The sequence below is a fragment of the Chelonia mydas genome, chromosome 2, assembly GCF_015237465.2.
Source record: "Chelonia mydas isolate rCheMyd1 chromosome 2, rCheMyd1.pri.v2, whole genome shotgun sequence".
NCBI lineage: Eukaryota > Metazoa > Chordata > Testudines > Cheloniidae > Chelonia > Chelonia mydas.
The window spans coordinates 2,324,544-2,339,065 of record NC_057850.1 but is presented as its reverse complement, the minus strand read 5'-3'; the positions used below and the strand labels follow the sequence as shown (position 1 = coordinate 2,339,065).

Genomic DNA, 14,522 nt, shown 5'->3' with positions numbered 1-14,522 from the left:
CCCTCTGCCCCCCCCCAGCCTCCCCCCGTGTTTTTCCAGCCTCAGCTATCCTCCAGCACCCATCCCAGCCAGGGCCCTGCCTCCCCCTTCCATGCACCCCAGGACCTTGCCTCCCTCGAAAACACCTGCCTGGACCGAGTCTCTCAGCTCTCTCTCCCGCCCTCCCATGCTGGCAGGTACCCGTACCTGGTGCCAGTGGGCACTAGCCCCCGCAGCAGCCTTGTCCCCACGGCTGCAGGAACAGCCTGAGCTGGGGGCGCTGACCAGCCGAGCCTGAGCCCTGCGAGGTCGGCACAGGGCAGGCAGCCGTACTCACCCCCCCTGCACACTGCAGCTCGGGAGGCAGGACTGCTTTACCACCACCACCCCACACACCCCCCCGCACACGCCCCCCAGGCCGTGGGCCTTGCTGCGGGCCGGCCTCTGAACCCAGCTCCCATGCACCCATAGCCACAGGGCCAGGGCTTGGCCTTACTGCTGGGCACTGCTCGGAGCAGGAGCGGGGCCCCCTGGGCCTGCCTGGGGGAGCATCAGGAAATGCCGCCCAACCCCCAGAGCCAGACGAAAGCAATAAAGCGCCCGACCCTCGGGCAAGAACTTTAACAAGTGGAAAAAGACGGCGTCTTCCCTGCTGCCCCGGCTGGCCAGGGAAAGGGCCGGCCCCCAGGCTAGGGCCCCCGTGAAGCCATCTGAGGAATCCGGTTTGGCTGCCGAGCGGCCGACGGGGAGGAGGTGGAACAGGTAGTGGCAGCTGCCGGGATGGAAACAGCAGGTCAGGCAGTGGCAGGAACACGGGCAAGTGTGCGAAGGCCCCAGCCAGCCTGCTCGCGCCGGCTCCTCTCCCCAGCAGGGCTCGGCCCAGCTCACACGCCAGCCTTGCCTCACACCCTGCCAGGAAAGCCGGCTCTGGCTGCGCCAACGTCTGGCTCCGGAGCTGCTGCCATTCACTGCATTGGGCTGTTCACTCTGAAGCCTACTGGCAATGCAGGATGGTTAATTCTGTCATTCGGGGAGCCCAGAACAACTGGGCAGAGCTGTAGGCCCTGCCCCAGAAATCATCCAGCCCTTCTTCAGGCCAGACCCAGCCTGGGAAACGCCAGCAGAGCGGGGAAGGGGGGGTGGGTAACAGCACCAGCCCTGGGCACACGGCTCAGCACGCTGAGGCCCGTTTCCCATAAGGGGGGGTGGGCGGGGGGGCAGTGAGACTCACCCAGAGATTGGGTCTCACAGCACCCAGTTTATAGCCAGGCCGTAACAGCAGCCCCTCCGCTACCCAGCCAGGGGCCCGGCTCAGCTCCGCCGGCCATGCATGGGCCAGCTTGGCCTAGCACCAGACCAGCAACCAGGCCCTGTCTGCCACAGCTTGCTGGGGAGAGGTCGCCATGCCCAGCCCCTCACCCAGCATGGTGGGCACAGGGCACCATGCCAGGCCAGAGCCCACCTGCAGGGACCAACACCGGCAACAGCCATTTTCCTGTATGAGAGAGGAGCTGGAAGGGTCCCAGCTCTGTGGCCTCAGGTGAGTCATGATCTTAAGGATCTTGGCCTCAACAGTGTCCAGTGGCCATGAGTTCCACAGTCTAATTACCCATGGCACAAACAAGTATTTCCTCAGCGTGGGTTCAAATCCTCCGTTTCATCAGACGTCCCTCTTCTGTGTCAAGAGACAGCCTAGGTCAGAGATGGGCAAAACGGCAGGCCACATCCGGCCCGCGGGACCGTCCTGCCCGGCTCCTGGCCCGGGAGGCTAGTCGTCCCCCGTCTCCCCCCCCAGCCTGGCCCAGGGCTCTGTGCTGCGCTGCAGCCATGCTGCCAGCCACCAGTGCTCCAGGCAGCGCGGTAACGGGGCAGGGAGCAGGTGGGGGTTGGATAGAGGGCAGGGGAGTTCAGGGGATGGTCGGGCTGTGGATAGGGGTCAGGGTGGGGAACAGGGGGGTTGGATGGAGTGGTGGGGGGCAGTTAGGGTCTGGGGGCAGTCAGGGGACCAAGAGCAGTGGGGGTGGATGGGGCAGGGGTACCCAGGGGGCTGTCAGGGGGGTGAGAAGTGGAAGGGAGGGTGTCATAAATATAAAGGGAAGGGTAACCACCTTTCTGTACACCTTCTGTAGTGATGATCAAGGTGGGCCATTTCCAGCAGTTGACAAGAACATCTGAGGAACAGTGAGGGGTGGGAAATAAACATGGGGAAATAGTTTTACTTTGTGTAATGACCCATCCACTCCCAGTCTCTATTCAAGCCTCAGTTAATTGTATCCAGTTTGCAAATTAATTCCAATTCAGCAGTCTCTCATTGGAGTCTGTTTTTGAAGTTTTTTTTCTTGAAGAATTGCCACTTTTAGGTCTGTAATCGAGTGATGTGTTCTCCGACTGGTCCCCCCCACTCTCCTGCTGGGAATAGCTCACCTTACCTGATCACTCTCCTTACAGTGTGTATGGTAACACCCATTGTTTCATGTTCTCTGTGTATATAAATCTCCCCACTGTATTTTCCACTTTTATGCATCCGATGAAGTGAGCTGTAGCCCACGAAAGCTTATGCTCAAATAAATGTGTTCGTCTCGAAGGTGCCACAAGTCCTCCTTTTCTTTTTGCGGATACAGACTAACACAGCTGCTACTCTGAAACCTTTCAAATCTTGGGGGGGGGGGAAACGACTTTTGTTTGTGCTCTTTGTTCACGTGGTTGTTCTCTCTTGGGACCAAGAGAGGCCAGACAGGAATCCATCTTCCCCAACCCATCCTAATCCAAGTCTCCACTATTGCAACTAGTAGAGGTAAGCCAGGCAAGGCAGGTTAGTTTATCTTTTGTTTTATGTGAATTTTCCCTGCGTTGAGAGGGAGGTTTATTCCTGTTTTCTGTAACTTTGTTTTGCCCAGAGGGGGATCCTCTGTGTTTTGAATCGGATTACCCTGTAAAGTATTTTCCATCCTGATTTTACAGAGGTGATTCTTTTACCTTTTCTTTAATTAAAATTCTTCTTTTAAGAACCTGATTCATTTTTCATTGTTCTTAAGATCCAAGGGTTTGGGTCTGTGTTCACCTGTAGCAATTGGTGAGGATTATCATCAAGCCTTCCCCAGGAAAGGGGGTGTAGGGCTTGGGGGGATATTTTGGGGGAAGACGTCTCCAAGTGGGCTCTTTCCCTGTTCTTTGGTTAACACGCTTGGTGGTGGCAGCATAGGGTTCAAGGACAAGGCAAAGCTTGGTAAGAATCAGCTTAGGGGGTCTTTTGTGCAGGTCCCCCCATCTGTACCCTAGAGTTCAGAGTGGGGAAGGAACCCTGCCAGGGGTGGGGCCACACCCAGCTGTCTGCGGAGGCAGCCTCCCCTACCCGGCCCTCCATACAATTTCTGAAACCCAATGCGGCCCTCAGGCCAAAGTTTCCCCGCCCCAGGCCTAGGTGCTCAGAGCAGCAGCCCAGAGGGCCAGCCCAGCCCTTTCACAAGTTTTCCCTAGGCCTTCGATCTGTCTCATCACCCCTCTCCGAAGCTGTGCTCAGCTACCTCCTGTGTGACCAGCGCTGCACAGGGGCCCAGATCTGGCCACACCAGGCATCCCGGTCTTGTGTTACTGACTGAAGAGGCTCCCTGGGCTGTCGCCTCAAGACCCAGGGCCCTGGGTGATCACAGGGCTGGAAAGGGCCTCGAGACGTCGTCTAGTCCAGGCCCTGCACTCGTGGCAGGATTAAGTCTTATCTAGCCCATCCCGGACCAGTGTTTGTCCAACCTGCTCTTAAAACATCTCCAAGGACAGAGATTCCACAACCTCCCTGGGCAATTTATTCCAGTGCTTAACCACCCTGACAGGAAGTTTTTCCTAATGTCCAACCTAAACCCTCCCTTGCTGCAATTTAAGCCCATTGCTTCTTGTCCTAGCCTCACAGGTTAAGAACAATAATTTTTCTGCCTCCTCCTTGTAACTAAACAAACCCCGTGTTTTCAATTTTCCCCTCAGAGCTCATGTTTTCTAGCCCTTTCATCATTTTTGTTGCTCTTGTCTGCACTTTCTCCAATTTGTCCCCATCTTTCCTGAAATGGGGTGCCCAGAACTGGACACAACGCTCCAGTTGAGACTATCAGAGCAGAGCAGAGCAGAAGAATCACTTGCTTACAACACTCCTGCTAATACAGCCCAGAGTGATGTTTGCTTTTTTTGCTACAGGGTTGACCCTGATTTAGCTTCTGGTCCACTGTGACCCTAAATCCCTTTCCGCAGTGCTCCTTCCAAGGCAGTCGTTTCCCATTTTGTATGTGTGCAACTCACTGTTCCTTCCTAAGCGAAGTACTTTGCATTTGTCCTTATTGAATTTCATCCTATTTACTTCAGACCATTTCTCCAGGCTGTCCAGATCATTTTGAATTTTAATCCTGTCCTCTAAAGCACTTGCAACCCTCCCAGCTTGGTATCGCCCGCAGACTGTACAACTGCACTCTGTGCCATAAGCTAAATCACTGATGAAGAAGTTGAACAGAACCGGACCCAGAACCGATCCCTGCGGGACCCCACTCGTTATGCCCTTCCACCATGACTGAACCACTGATACCTCCTCTCTGGGAAGGATTTTCCAACCAGTTTTGCACCCACCTTGTAGCTCCATCTAGGTTGCATTTCCCTAGTTTGTTTATGAGAAGGTCGTGCGAGACAGTATCAAAAGCCTCACTAAAGTCAAGATTACCATGTCTACCACTTCCCCCCCTCCACAAGGCTGGCTGGAGCCCCCCTCCTGGTGTGCCAGGCTTGGGCAAGGAGGTGGCAGGATCCGTGCTGGGACAGCCGCGTTCTCACCCACCCCAGCTCTCCATACAGCTCTGCCCTGGCCCCTGCCTTTCACACGCCAGCCTGCGGCCCCTTTCTCCACCAAGGGAGTCATTTGAAGGGGGGCAAATCGCTGCCAAGAGGGCCCCCCGGTGATCTCCAAGGCCAGCGCTCCCCCCGCCCCCCACAGCGGCCAGTCACTGCAGGCCAGGCTCCAAGGCCCCCGACCTGCCCTTAGCAGCACCCAGCCGAGCCAGGCAATGAGACTCCAGCTCCAGCCCCTCTACAAGAAGGAAACAGCTTTATTAAAAAATAAGTCCAGTCTGGTTTCTATACAGGTTCCGCGTGGAGGGGACAGCTCAACTCAGCCAGCAGAGAATCCGGAGCGCACCGCTGCCATCAGGGACTCTGCTGTGCTGGGGGGCCCAGGGGAAAGTACCAGGCAGTGCCAAGGACCCTGGGGACAGCTCGCTGGCCTCACTCGTGGAACAACAGTGGAAGGAAGGTGCACGTGCAGTGATGGCCAAGGTTCTCACCATCCTAGGACACTGGGTGGGGTTGGAGGGGAAGGTCCTCAGAGGCCATCCAGGGCCCTGCAGGGATCCCCATCAGGGCAGGGTGCCCCATCCAGCCTGCAGACCCCACACAGGACACTGGCCCCAGGCTGTGCAGTGCCCAGGCTAATGCGAAGCAGAGTCAGACTGTAACAGTCACACGTCCCAGTGACTGGATGGGAGCGATCGGTGCGAGACGACCAGCCCTGGAACATGGAGTGACACAAGGGGCCTCAGCAGGGCTGGTACCTGCCCCTCTCGTGCCAGGGCAGTGACCCGGGAAAGCCGGAGGGGCTGCACTCATCGGGAGCGAACCCTGTGCACACCCCGGAACAGTTCCGTGTCCTATTGCCCAGTTCATTCACTCGGGGGTGCCTGTGGGGCGTGCAGATCGCGGGAAAGGCTGGCGGAGAGCTGGGACTGGGACGCTTGAGCCGGCAGCCAGAGCGGAGGGAAGGGCGGAGTCCTGGCCCTGTGGGGCAGGTGCCCCAGGCTGCAGTAGAGAGAATCCGCACAAGGCCCCTGCTCCAGGCAGCGCGCATGGGAGTGAGCGTAGCACGTGCTGCTCTGCAGCAGGGCCGGCTGAGCAGAGCCCAAGGCACCGGTTCCGGGCCCTGGAAGCCGTGGCATCTCCGGGGCAAGGAGCATCCATCCAGCTGACCGCCGTCACGGAGCCCGGGCGCCCGCAGGTCCCATCTGCCGCTCACACAACCCGGACCAGGCGGCCCAGAGCCTCAGCCACCTTCATGCGGACGACAGGAGCCGGGTCCTTCAGCAGCATGCTGAGAGCTGGAACGAGAGCACGTGACTCGGGCAGCCCCTGACTGAACACGCAGCCGCCAGCCCGGGGACCGGCGCCGGTGGACCCAGCCCTGGAGCTGCCACAGTCCTGCCCCAGCGAGGGCAGGCCAAGCCGCGCCCCACTCTGCAGCAGGACCAGCCCCGCCCTGCACTGGAGGTCAGCTCCCCCTCCCATCAGATAGGAGATTGGGGCACTGCCCCAGGCCTGGGCTCCAGCCCTGGTCCGCACAGCCAGGCATCGAGCCTGACCAGCCGGGGGCAGCGCCTCCCAACCTGCACCTCTGCTCCCCAAACCAGGGCCATGCCCCCTCCCCCCTTCCACCCCACAGGGCAGTGCTCCTCCCCAGCAGGAGCTGCCTCAGCCCTGCATGGAGAGGAGCTGCCACGGCCCCAGCAAAGCCCCCTCTGGAGCACAACATCCATTACCCAAAACGAGCAGGGGGGCCAATGGGGCAGCAGGACCAGCCTTGGCACTGGCTTCTCCTAGAGCCTCCACACAGGCCACCCCAACCTCTGCAGCCTGTGACAGGGAGCCAGGCAGGGCAATAGGAACCCCCCCGCCCCATGCACTGATCTAGCTGGCCCCATCATGGGGGTCTGACCCTCGGCCCCAGGAGGTAGGGCAGGGCTCATCACCTTAGAGGGGGAAATGAAGCACAGAGGCTGCGGGACTGGCCCCGGGTCACACAGGGCAGCTGCAGCAAAGCCCGGCTCGCCAGCGGAGAAGCGGGAGCCCCACGGGAAGCTGTGTGCCCAGCCCCTGCGCTCTGCCCGTTCCCCAGGACCCACCCTGAGCTCAGCGGGCAGGGGGTGCTCTGGGGGTACAGCAGCAGCGCCCCAGCTGTGCTAAGGGACACCCACAAGCAGCCTGGCGGGGGCTCGGAGATGCCGGGGGGGCGCTGGTTACTTCCTGCCCTGCCCCAGCACTAAGGGGGGTGGTTGGGCCCTGGAGGAGAATCCTGCGGAGACAAGGAAGCGAGGCAGCGAAGCCCTTTCGCTGCAGACTCCACGCTGGGCTGGGGGGCGGATTCCAGGCTGGCCCCCGGCCGCTGGGCGAGCGCTGAGCGGACCCTCGGCTCCACGCGCTCCCGGGGGCAGCGGGCAGATCAGGAACCCAGGGCAGGACAGTGGCCTGGTTCCCCAGTGAGCAGCAGGAACCGTTGGGCTGCACAGATTGCGCTGCGGCACTCGCCTGAAGCTGCGAGCGGGTCTTTGGCCTTCTGCTCGGCAGCATCCCCTCGCCGGACTCTCCCCTGCTAGCGCCCATGGGCCCCCGTGCTGGGCCGCACTCAGCCTGCCAGACTACTGGGTGCCCATGGACAGGGCAGGGGGCGACGTGACCCCGCCGGTGTTCACAGCGCCTCGCCTAGGCCCAGCCAGGTAGGGTTTCCTTGCAGTGAAGTTATAATATTTTCCAGTAGCTTGTTTACAAAGCTGGGCGCCCCCCATCCCTCCAGCTCCCCTCTGCCATGAGCATGGATGAGGTCCCTGATTTATGTGCCGACTCGCTTCCTGTTGCAGCCGTCCTGGTGATTAGCCTGGGCTAGTGAGGGGTGCCCCCGGGGCTGGGCTGTAAATCAGAGCCCAGCGCTGTCCCCGGACCCCAGGCAGCTAATCCACTCAATACGGGAAGCTAGAGCAATCCGATCCAAGGCTGCTAACTCCAGCTATTACTCACAGACACACGTCTTCTCTTTCACTTGCTTCAAACAGACAGGCCTCTCTCTGCTGGAAGGGCTCCGGGAGCCAACGGAAAGATAGTTTTTCCTTTTTTAGTGTTTTTTAAGCTCTCTTGGAACAATCCAAGAGTTTCCATGCATTACTATACACTATGAGGTCACTAGTGACAGGGAAAAAATCCCTGAAATCCAGGAAAATTACTTAACTCGGCTCCAAAATGCCACCAGCTTCAATTGGACTTTTTATGAGTCCTTTCTAATGAGCTGTAGCTGGGCCTTTTAACGGGTAACACGTTACGAGCAAACCCGGAATTTCCTTACACGCCAACGCTGCAAATGCCACCCGTGCTCTGAGCAGATGCCCGAGCCGCAGCCCGCGATGCCGCAGGCGGGAGCCGGAAGTTCTGCCTCCGGCCGCTTCGCCAGCGCTGTGCCATGCTCGGCTCTCTGCTGGGGCAGTTTCCGTGGGACAGGCTCCTCCGGAGCCCAGCATCGGCAGCAGCCAGGGCGGGGGTTAGTCACAATGCACGCTGCCGCGCCCATCACAGAGCTCTCGGGCTGGGTCTCCCTGGCGAAGCAAACCCTCACTTGCTGATCCAAGCCCCTTCCCCAGCTAAGCGAAGGGGAGCCGAGCCGAGCCGCTGGGGGACTGAACATCACAACCCCATTGCTAAGTCACTAGCACGACGTGCCCTGCCCCTCACTCGCTCGAGAGAGAGGCCGCCAGGCAGTGGCCAAGCAAGCCCTGCACGGGCAGCTTGCTAGGATCCTGGCACGCACCGTCGGCTCTGATGCTCAGAGGTCAAGGAAACCAGGCCTGGGAATAAAGTCCGTGAAGATGAGTGACCTTGCAGCAGGGCACTCTCTGGGTTGGCCCGTCCACCCCTCTGTTTCCATCTCCAGAGGGGAGGCCGGGCGAACCCAGAGTCGGGCTGCGACCATGTGTGCCAGGAGCGGGGACCAGCCTGTGGGGCAGGAGCCGATGCTGCAGGGTTGGCTTGTTCTCCAACCCCCCTGGGCCGCACCGGCCAGCACCTGCACCACACTCTTGCGTACGTTGACACAGCACATGCTACCGGCAGGGACTTTTCAGTGACTCGTTCCCCAACCCCCGAAGACACCCACCTCTGCTGTGAAACGGGCTATACATGTCCAAGCCAAAATCGGAGCCTTACGCACTGTAGCCAGCTCCATCGGTAACATGCCAGAGGAGGCCACAGGGTGCAGGCCCAGGAGCCTCGAGGGACTTTGTCTAAAGCTCTTTGGAATCCACCTAAGTTACTCCCCCAGGTCTTCACCCAGGACCACGCGGACGGTCCAGGAGAGGGACAACTGTCCTTGGCAGAAAAGGGACCATCTGCCCCGCCACATTACATTGCTCCTGGGGCAGCTGAGCACCAGACAGAGCTCCCGCCAGTCAATCGAGTGGGGATGCAAGTCTCATCCGATCAGTGATCTGCAGGGCTCTGCCCGTAGCAGCCCTCTCAAGACGATAGTCCCTGCCCCCGCTCGCATTGCCTAGGCGAGTCTGTGGCTTGGGGTCACTCGTTAGCAGCTCAGTCTCATCGTTCTGCAGTATCCTCCCACCACCACAGTCTAGCCAGCCTTGGCCGCAACGTGCTGCCCCGAGAGGAGGGCTCGTCCATGCCGGGATGCTGCTGCTTGGCAGCCCAGACACTGCCCAGGCTGCCGGGGGGCTCCCCCTGGTAATCCGGTCGAGGCAGGAGCCAGGCTGATGGAACCAGTGCTGTGTACACAGGCCCTTAGGCTGGCTTGGCTGAAATCGCCTGGGGGCGGTGGGGGTGGGGATTTTTCACACGTAGCCAGGTTGAGCTAGTGTCTAGTGTTGACCAGCCCCTGCTGTTTGTGAGGGTTCCCCAGACTCCGTCCTTGGTCCCCTCTAATCTCATCCACAACACGAACTCGGCTCCTGTCTCTGTGACCGTGCCCAGCTCCAGCTCTCCACGCCGGCCTCCTCCTGCCCAAACTGGTGTCTGCACCGCTCTCCGAGGTCTCCTCAGGGCCTCTCGTCACCAGCTCCAACACAACAAGGCTGAAAGCGAGCCATCTCCTCAGTCACCAGGGCCAGCCTGGCATGCAGGCCCAGACCCTGGCCCCTGGGTAGGTCCTTACATCCACACCGCAGCCTGCCCTGGCCAGCCACCAGGTCACACCTCGATTGCTGCAAACCCTTCCCCCTAGCCTGGACAAACGCAGCCTTCTGCCCACGCTCACTCCCAATGCTGCTGCCAAGATCCCACTCCTAGCCTGGTCCCCTGCCCTGGCTCCACCAGACAGGAGCTACTTGACCTCACTTCCATGGCCTTCCCCGAGCTATTCCCCCTCCCGCAGCAGCCGGTCATCTCGTTCACGGGCCAAGCGCTCACTCCCTGCCCATGGCACCAGCCTCCACTGCCACTTACAAGTCTGTAAACAAACCCCTTCATGCTTCCTCGGCTGCTGCCCCTCAGCCTTGGCAGGAGCTCCCCCGCCCCACCCACCTTCCTTCAAACGCTCCCTTACGGTGACACCGACAAAACCCCGAGGAGTTAAGCCCTGGGGGCTGAAACCACCGCCTGCCACACTGACCAGCCCCATCTCCCTGCTTCTGCAGCCTCTCCAATCTGCCTGGACTTTGAAATTTCAATCTGTGCACGTGCTGCGCCAGGCGCTGTACGTGAAGCCCCTGGGCCATGCCTAGGGCTGCTAGGCACTCCAGTAATACAAACTGATTCGTTAACTAATGAGCTCCAGCCCCCACTCATTTCAAGCCAGGCCAGCCAGAAGCCAGTGATCAGTGCCTGTCTGCCCAGGTCACCCCACGGCACAAGATGGGCCTGTGACAACAGCTGCCAGCACACCAGGCTGCACAGCCCCGGCAACAACCCACAGAGAGCAGCTCGTCGCCGGCTCCCTCCCCAGCACTGGAGTCCCCTGCCTCAAGGCCTGAAGCATTGGCGAGAGCCCTCGCAGGTCCTCGTTCAGCCAGGCTCGTGTTTAACAGGACTGTGCCGTGCTAACATGTACCCCCCCGGGCCCCGAACCCAGGGAGCAGAGCCCTGCAGCACCAAGAGCCCCAGGGCAGTGTTCCCGGAGTGAACGGAAGGGAAAGGGCCACGGGATACCAGCTGGGAGAAGGGAGCTGGGATCTGTTCTGCAGGAGGCACCAAGGGCCCCCTCCAGCCTGTGCAGCGCCATGCCTGCTGGACCCTCTCAACTGAGCGCCGGGCAAGGACCGAGCACACATCTCGTGCCCTGCACCGGGTACAAGCTGGCACTGTGACGAAGGGGGAATGTTCTTAAGATTTTCTCCAAATACTGTGTAGGTGCCTCAGTTTCCCTCTATGCCTTTCTTAAGTATCCAGGTGGGGGGATAAAGGGGTGTGATTGTGGCAGAGCCCTAGGGGGCCAGTGTGATGGTGTCTGCACAGAGAACAGCCGACACCCTGTCTCCTGGCAACTGATGCCCTGGGCCCCTCTACTGCAAAGGTGCCGACTGAAGGTGTTGGAGAACAAAGATCAGGTGGCCTCCTGGCCCGGGAAAGAGAAAGGCCAGAGAAGGGGCTGGAGAGTTTCAGTTTGGAGCTGGCTGGGGAAATGGAGGGAGGCCCAGATGCTCTGGCCTCCCTGCCCCCGCAAGATGGACCTGACTGAGGGGTCCTGGTCTCTGTACCAGAAGGTTTATTAGATGACAGGAACATGGTCTGTTTTCCTGGCTGGCTGAGAGTCCCGTCTGACTGCGGAGTTGGGGGGCAGGACCCTCTGGCTTCCCCAGGACCCCGCCTGGGCAGACTTGCCATGGGAAGCGCACAGAGGGGCAGAGGAGGCTGAATGCTCCCAGGTCAGACCGAGGAAGGTGGAAGCTGTGTGAGCTGTTTGCCCTGGGGACAGACAGACAGGCTGCTCCCAGAGAGGAGGCTCCCCCAGAGTCCTGCCTGGCTTCGTAGGGAGCAGCTCCAGAGCATGGCCCGGGGGCGCCGGGACAGGCTCTAGGGAACCCGAGAGGAACGTTTGCCATTGCAGGCGGGCCTGTCGAGGGCAGAGATGCCCCCCAGCAGGGGGTTTTGCTGCTGCTCAGGAGAACGACCTTGGACTCTGAAGTCGGGGGGGGCCAGTGGCCTCGACTCAAGCCAAGACCAACTGTCCCTTAGCCCAGTACCCAGCCCAGCCCTCGGGGGCACTTGCGCCCTGGGGAAGCCCCTGCCAGCACAGGGGTTTATAGCCCTGTACAAAGGATGGAGCAGAGGCACGGCGTGACTCTGACTTGGTGGCAGCAAGCAGCAAAGGGCCAGAAATGAACTGGAAGGTGAAGCTGCTCCGGCCCCGGCCCCGGCTCCGGCTCCAGGCCCATTAACCCCCTGCTGCCCGATGCGGTAACCTCACTGGGAACCGCTGCAAAGCCTGAGGCCCGCCAAGAACCTCACCAATGACGGGCTCCCAGCCCTGCCTTCCCGCACTGCAATCTCCCTCCCATTTCACACGTAGGCTCCTGGGGCTCTGCACCCGCAGCTTCCAGCCTCGGCACAGGCCAGTGACAGGGCTCCCACAGCACCCACCGGCGCCCAGCCCACAGCAGCCCAGCGCTAAGAGACGCTCTTACTCACAGGAAAGGAGTTGGTCCAGGTCCACTTGCTTACAGTGCTCTTCATCCACGTGCAGAACGAGGAAGCCTGGAGTCAGAAGAGATGGAAAGTTAGGGCGCAGTTTGCAGCGCAGGGTTTTGAGGCCTTGCTTCACCTGGCCAGGTCACACCAGAAATCGGGTGTTCTGCAGAGCAGCAGCCGCAGCACGTCGGTGCAGAGGCACCAGAGCACCCTCCCCCAGCGTCGCCGGCGTCCGCACAGCGCTGATCTGCGAGGGGAGAAGGCTGGCGAATGTCGCAGATTCCAAGGCCAGAAGGGACCCGAGAGATTATCCAGTCTGACCTGCCTAGCCAGAGACCCGCCCTAACATCATCCCTAAAGCCAGTCTTGATCCAAGACTTGTCAGTGATGGGAACTGCACCACGACCCTTGGTAATTGGCCCACGGGCTAATCACTCACAGTTAAAAATGTATGCCTTATTTCCAGTCTGAACTGGTCCGACTTCAAATTTCCAGCCACCGGATCGTGTTAGACCTTTGTCTGCTAGACTGAGGAGCCCATTATCCAATATTTGTTCCCCGTGCAGGTATTTATAGACTGATCCAACTCACCCCTTAGACATCTCTTTGTTAAGCTCAAGAGACCAAGCTCCTCAAGTCTCTCGCTCTAAGGCAGGTTTCTAACCCTGGAATCGTTCTCGTGACTCGTCTCTGACCCCCCCCCCCAAGTTATCAACATCCTTCAACTGCGAACACCAGAACTGGACCCAGGATTCCAGCAGCGCTCACACCAGGGCCACAGAGATAAAATAACCTCTGCTCCTACTCGAGATTCCCCCATTTATGCATCCAAGGATCCCATTAGCCCTCTGGACACCGCATCACACTGGGAGCTGAAGTGCAGCTGATTATCCATCAGGACCCCCACATCTTTCAAAGTCGCTGCTTCCCAGGATAGAGGCCCCAGCTAAGTCTGGCCGACAGCCTTTGTCCCTAGACGGTCCATTTACACCGAGCCACATTAAAACGCATGTTTGCACTGTATCTCTGGGTAAGCTGCGGGCAATCTCGATCAGTGACCTGTCCTCTTGATTTACCACTCCCCCAATTTTATCCTCTGCAAACTTCAGGGACAATTTATGTTTTTTTCCAGCTCATGGATTAAAAAGTAAGTAATGTTCACTAGCATAGGGCCAAGAACCCATCCCTGCGGGACTGCACTAGAAACACGCCTGCTCAAGGACTCCTCGTTCCCAGCCCTATCGGCCAGTTTTTAACCCAGGTAACGTGTGCCATGGTGATTTTAAGTTGATCTAGTTTCTTCAAACTTGTGTGGTACCAAGTCAGCGCTGAACAGAAGCGTAAGATCTTTACTCCTCATGACCATGGTTAGCAGCCAGACTGGTCATCGCAGCAAACAAACAGTTTGACAGGATCTAGTGTCCCCGTAAACCCAGGTTGACAGAGAATTAAAGGATGACAACTAATGCCAATCAAGTCCTGTATCGGCCACTCCATTATCCTGCCCACAACTGATGTCAAACTGACAGGCTTCTCATTACCTGAGCCAGCCTGTGTGCCCTTTTCCAACACCAGCACAATATTAGCTTTCTTCTCGTCTTTTAGAGCTTCCCTGGCGTGCCAAGACTTACTGAAAATCAACATTAGCCATCCAGCCAGCTCTTTTAAGACTCTTGGATGCAAGTTATCCAAATCTGCAGATTTAAAAATGTCTAACTTTAGTAGCTGCTGTTATCCTGAGATACTAGTGGACTGGAGAGAGAATCATCGTAGGACATGACATCTCACCGGTTTTATTCCCAAGTACAGAACAAGTGTGTATTGAACAACTCCTGCTTTGCAGGAATTCTACCACCATTTCCATCTAGTGATGGACCGAGACCACTGGCAGCATTCTGTCTGCACACACTTAAAAACTCTTTCTTGTCTAACTCTGCTAGCCACAGATTTCCTCCAAAAACAGAGCTGCCTTCACTCCCCCAGTGAACCGGGTCAGTCTTTTCACCAATATAGCCTTCTTCCTCAGCTGTGGGGTGCTGTGCAGCTGATGAAGAGTTCTTAAACCATTCCCAATCATCATTCACATCTTTCTGATTAAATTCCTCCTCCCTGCTGGCCTGGCTCACACC

General features: G+C 58.7%; 1 protein-coding gene across 8 annotated transcripts in view; it reads right to left on the bottom strand.

Annotated features, from left to right (window-relative positions):
* Positions 1–5,039: 5,039 nt before the first annotated feature.
* The window catches only part of MROH1 (maestro heat like repeat family member 1), a 107,864-nt gene continuing 98,381 nt past the window's right edge, over positions 5,040–14,522 (bottom strand). For 7 of the 8 annotated variants that reach the window (XM_037891795.2, XM_043538926.1, XM_037891794.2 and 4 more), the window contains 2 exons: positions 12,394–12,459; positions 5,040–6,098 (listed from right to left, as the gene is read on the bottom strand). In XM_037891795.2, the coding sequence (XP_037747723.1) occupies positions 6,013–6,098; positions 12,394–12,459 (152 nt within the window). In that variant the 3' untranslated portion in view covers positions 5,040–6,012. Of the gene's footprint in view, positions 6,099–11,638; positions 12,343–12,374; positions 12,460–14,522 lie in introns of those variants that run through there. The other variant, XM_043538928.1, reaches the window with a different exon arrangement.